Source organism: Meleagris gallopavo, chromosome 1 (assembly GCF_000146605.3).
Source record: "Meleagris gallopavo isolate NT-WF06-2002-E0010 breed Aviagen turkey brand Nicholas breeding stock chromosome 1, Turkey_5.1, whole genome shotgun sequence".
Taxonomy (NCBI): domain Eukaryota; kingdom Metazoa; phylum Chordata; class Aves; order Galliformes; family Phasianidae; genus Meleagris; species Meleagris gallopavo.
Window position 1 is genome coordinate 15,087,618 of NC_015011.2, and position 5,259 is coordinate 15,092,876.

The 5,259-nt window shown below is 36.4% G+C and overlaps 1 protein-coding gene across 1 annotated transcript; it reads left to right on the forward strand.

Annotated features, from left to right (window-relative positions):
* Positions 1 to 380: 380 nt before the first annotated feature.
* On the forward strand, positions 381 to 4,058 carry LOC104917538 (voltage-dependent calcium channel subunit alpha-2/delta-1-like). The gene is made up of 4 exons (XM_010728909.2): positions 381 to 564; positions 650 to 702; positions 3,709 to 3,764; positions 3,910 to 4,058. The coding sequence occupies exons 1-4, from the start codon at positions 448 to 450 to the stop codon at positions 4,041 to 4,043; spliced, it is 360 nt and encodes a 119-aa protein (XP_010727211.1). The 5' UTR covers positions 381 to 447; the 3' UTR covers positions 4,044 to 4,058.
* The last annotated feature ends 1,201 nt before the right edge of the window (positions 4,059 to 5,259 follow it).

Genomic DNA, 5,259 nt, shown 5'->3' on the forward strand with positions numbered 1-5,259 from the left:
AAAAAAAAAAAAACGAGGAATTCCAGTTATTTTGTTAGTATTACTCACAATTTTATTTATTTAAGGTCCTTCACTTCTGCAGTGTTATTTGTGCTCTGCCTTTAGAATGATAGGTCTACTGATGGATGAATAAAACTGGTGAAGAGGGCAAGTAGAATGGCATTCACATGGCTTCCTCTTCTTTCTGTGGTAGTCTCATTTAGTAGTAGTGTATTTAATGATAACTTCCTAACTTGAATTCTCAATCAAGCTATTGAAGCAGTTATTTTCAAGCAGAAGTAAAATCATAGATGGCACAATTAAATGAGTCTCCCTAGAGAAAATAAAACAAAGTAACGGCATTGTTTACTTTTCTGTACAAAAACTACTTGGTAATACTTTAACTTATCTCTATACATTCTTCTTCATCAGATTGGAAGATTCTTTGGTGAAATTGACCCTGGCTTGATGAGAAACTTAATTAACATGTCTCTGTATGCCTTCAACAAGTCGTATGACTATCAATCAGTCTGTGATCCTGAAGAAGAACCAAAGCAAGGAGCTGGACTTCGTTCAGCTTATGTGGTCAGTAGTACCTTATGAGGCAACTGACATTCTTCAAAAGTGTGCAATTGTTTATGTAAATAACAATCTTGTTCCTTTTTCCCAGCCTACAATAGCAGATATTTTGCATCTAGGATGGTGGGCTTCTGCAGCTGCCTGGTAAGTACAAGCATGTAGGAGGTTAAGACAATTAGTCTTTTATTTTTTATCTTTTTCCCCAGTAAATTTTTTTGGAACCCTTACTTTATGATCATTTCTCACGGTGAAAGTTCTTGATTATGTCTCCAAATCTCTTTGAACTGTCAAGTGATGTGTCAGCAATCAAATTCCAAACCACTCTTGCCATGTTTTGTGTCTGTATGTTCTAACTCTAAAAAGTCAGCTTCAGCAAATAAATTGGGATTAACAGTCTAAGTCTGATTGAGAGCTGTGAAGGGGAACAACAGGGAGAGACTCTTTATTAGGGAGGTGTAGTGATAGAACAAGGGCTAATGTAATCTATAAGAGGTTAAGTCTAAATTAAATATAAAGAAAAATTCTTCAATATGAAGGTGGTGAGACACTGAAAAGGGTTTCCCATTACTGGAAGTGTTCCAGAACAGTCTGCACGGGGCTCTAGACAACCAGAACTACTGAAGGTATCCCTGCCCATGGAGGTATGGGGAGGAATGAGATGGTCTTTAAGATCGCTTCCCAAACCATAGTATGGTCCTATTAAACTATATTTGGAAATATTGCACAGTCTTAAGAAAATCAATTTTTGTTCTTCAGTGAATCATTTTATGAAAATATTTAATACTTCTCTACAGTGAAATATAAGGATGCAAAATGTGCTTCAGACCGCAGGATAATCAGTGTTGTTTGTTTATACATGCCAGCTAATTTTTTAAATTATATGTATAATTTGGTTCTTTGAAGTGATGTGAAAAGGACTACTGAACTATATAATGAAAGAAAAAAAAAAGAAATCTAAAGCATTTTTGATAATTCTCTACTCTTGTAGCATTTTTTATAGTGGGGGGGGAAATTCTTATATTTGAAACTGTTCTGATATTTTCTGATTGACCTTTGGAAAGGTAGAATTACACCAGTAATTAGGTTTATCTACCACATCACAATAATCTTAAAACCAAAGATCCATTTAGGAGCTTTATTTTCTTTTGATTTCTTTATGTGTAATTAATAATGGCCACAGAAATGATTTTACTATTTCAAAACCATGTAGATAGAAATCCCTATTGGCTACTTACCTAACACCAAGCTGGAGTAAGCTATTGGGGCTGATGTAATACTTTTACACAGATGTGAATTGCACTACTGGAGACTGTCTCTTCACTTTTCTGAAGTTTCATGATGCTTATTTTTTTTTATAGTAATTATCACACTGGAATAAATTGCCTACTTGATGAAGTTACAAGTTAAAAAATATAGTAGATGAACAAATGTAGTGTTCTCTGTGAAGATTGTACATTGTTTTTTATTGTTGGTTACATTTTGATAATAGCAACAGCTAAAATCTTGGTTTTCTTGAACAACAGCAAACATCAAAAACCAGAGATGGGCAATAATCCAGAAGAGAAACTTGAGCTCTTCTCAAACACAGAAACTTTAGTTTGTCAGTGTTCAAATCAGACTCTGTGGTCTGGACTCAATTTAAACCTGAGGTTTATTTTGCATGCTGTTTAACTTGAAAGTACCACATGATAGTTCTTTCTGTGAACATAATTTTAATGGAATCTAGGTCATGAGCAGGCAGAGAAGGACATTAAGTAAGCAGAGTGAAAAGGGCTGACAAAAAATGGATTAAATGAGGCACCTGGCAAAAGCAAATGCTGAGAAATAAGAGAAGCAGGCTGAGGAAAACTATAATATTTCTGGAAAAAATGTGGGATAAAAGAGTGAATAATAGTTTTCAGAAATTGATATGGGATATATCAGCATTAAGAGAGTGCTTATTGTTTCTCCTTCATGCTCTTTTAACTTAGAATCTACAGCTTTCCCAGGCTGCTGGTTTCATTCGTTCTCAGTAAATTCTGTGGTAAGCTTATAAAGGGCTGTTTATAAGGGGCTGGACTTTCAGTTAGCAAATTCCAATCACTGTTGAATTGCAGTAGGTTTCTTCCCATCCATGGTGATTGGTGCACCCTCCATCTGATGATAATTGAAGGCACAAAGGTATGGGAGTGAATCCAGATCCCCTTCAAGCACTGACTTGAGTAGAATGATGGCAGGCAGATTCAGTTTTGGTACGCGTAGACCACACTGGCTTAGGAGAAAAGGAAAAGACCCTTGAGTAAAGTTATGCAGTCTCTCCTCTCTGCATAACAGTCAGATGTGGTGAGGAGAGATTGGAACTGCTCACTGCATCATAGTTAGAAACAAACCTAAAACAAGACCATAAGAAGGTACAGCTTCAAGGTTTAAACAGAGGCAGAGAGTCAGGGAATGTGAATATAGCTATTCCTATTTTGGAAGGTCAGTAGAAGAGAAGTGAGCTGACTATGTGGCAAGCCAGTACTTGCTTCAAGTAAATGACATAAGAAAAATGTGATCATAAGCAACGAAAAATAATTTTGAAGTATATGAATTGCTTTAAGTGTTTTGCCAGCATCTAGGAAGAAAATACATTCCGTACCTCAAGAGCAGGAACAGAGATGATTTTAAAAGTCAATTGTTAAAGTCATAATTTTTGTAATATACTTGTAATACACCAGTTAATTTCCTGATAATTTAATGAGCCTTAATCAGTGTAAAGTATCTAATTCAGGAGTATTTTCCCTGAGTGTGTTCTGAAGGAGTTCTGGTTGGTTTGAGTGCTGGAGGAAAGAGCACTACCATGCTTCTTCCACCTCCTGCAGAGAGATAAAAGGAAGACAGGGATGGCATGTTAACATTTCCTTTACATAAGTTATGTGCACACCTGATAGCAAATCTCAACAATGAAGTAAAAGATTAGTGTGAAAGAAGACATGGAAGAAAGTGAAAAGAAAAAGAATCGACTGTGAAGTGTATACAAGCAATGTTAATAGCTGACAAAAGCATAATTAGCTGTGATGATTCTGCTATTACTTGTTCTTGTTTGAGTAGTTTTTAAGGGCAGAACAAATACAAAAACAAACAAACAAAAAAACCTTTAACAAATACACATTATCTTTCTGTGTTCAGGTCTATCTTACAGCAGCTGTTTTTGAGCTTGACTTTCCCACGTTTCCTTGAGGCAGGTAAGTCAAGAGAATATTAGAGAGTCAACTTTGAGTGAACTAGAAGGTAAGAAACTAGGTTGGGGGCCATATTTTGGATCTCCTCATTTTGTCTACATCTTTTAAAATGTCTTTATTTATTTATTTTTGTTCCTCTTTCTGGCAGCTGATATGGAAGACGATGATTTTTCTACTGCTCTGCCTAAAACAAGTTGTATCACTGAGCAAACTCAGTATTTCTTTGAAAATGATGATAAATCTTTTATTGGGATTGTAGACTGCATCAACTGTTCAAGGTAGGCCTACTTCAATGTTAACAATAGCTTCTGGATATTCATTTATTACAAAAACGTTAAAGACATCGTTGCAGTAATAAAAATGTATTTGAGGTTAACTATATCAGACTTCCATGAAGTGTAGAGGTATTTAGGCAGTACATGAATAAACTGAATTATCTTCGTATTTGCTTAGAATGAATTTGAATTTAATGATTCATTGTCATTATTATTATTATTATTTTGCTTTATTGTCTATATACTCTGTGTAAATAAATCCTCTTTTTCTTTTACTATTGGTTTTCTTTTAATTTATTACATGAACTTAGAGGAGTTCTGTAATTCTCAGAAGCAGATATCTCCTTTAATGGAGTTATGTATTGAAATTTATTATGGTCAAGAAGATTATTTAATTTATTTTCAAATTTACCTTCTAGTCAATAGTACTGACGATTTAAGAGCTGTTACAGATTATATTAACCAGCATTCACTGGTTCCAGAGCGTATTGCCAGAAGGCTTGGAAATACATTTTTGTCTAAACACATTTTCTAAAGTTGATGCCGCATTGTCAGCCTCACCCTCTCCAAAGAAAAGAAAAGAAAAGCCCAAACAAATGCTATAGACATTTAAAACTTTTTTTTAACAGCAGGATTACTCAATTTAAAATTCATAAGCAAATGTTAAAAAATCATCTGTGATAAAGATGTTGTGCTCTTTAACATCTTTATCAATGACATTGATGAGGGAGTCGAGTGCACCCTCAGCAAGTTTGCTGATGACACCAAGCTGAATGGTGCGGTTGACATAGTTGAAGGAAGGGATGCCATTGAGAGAGACCTTGAGAGGCTAGAAAGGTGGGCCCAGGTGAACCTGATGAGGTTCAACACAGCAAAGTGCAGAGTCTTGCACTTGGGCTGGAGGAATCCCAGGCATCCACACAGACTGGAAGGAGCGGTCCTTGAGAGCAGCCCTGCAGAGAAGGACCTGGGGGTCTTGATAGATGAAAAACTTAACATGAGCCAGCAGTGTGACCTTGCGGCTCAAAAGGCAAATGGTATCCTGGGCTCCATCAAAAGCGGGTTGGCCAGCAAGGACAGAGAGGTGATTGTTCCTCTCTATTCTGCTCTTGTAAGGCCCCATCTGGAGTACTGCATCCAGGTCTGGAGCCCCCAGTACAAAAAAGACAGGGAGCTGCTGGAGAGGGTCCAGAGGAGGGCCACAAAGATGATCAGGGGACTGG

Coding starts and splice junctions, on each gene's coding strand:
- LOC104917538 (XM_010728909.2), top strand. CDS start 448: ATGAGAAACTTAATTAACATGTCTCTGTATGCCTTCAACAAGTCGTAT. Junction 565..649: donor GACTTCGTTCAGCTTATGTG/GTCAGTAGTACC, acceptor CCTTTTTCCCAG/CCTACAATAGCAGATATTTT. Junction 3,765..3,909: donor CCCACGTTTCCTTGAGGCAG/GTAAGTCAAGAG, acceptor TCTTTCTGGCAG/CTGATATGGAAGACGATGAT.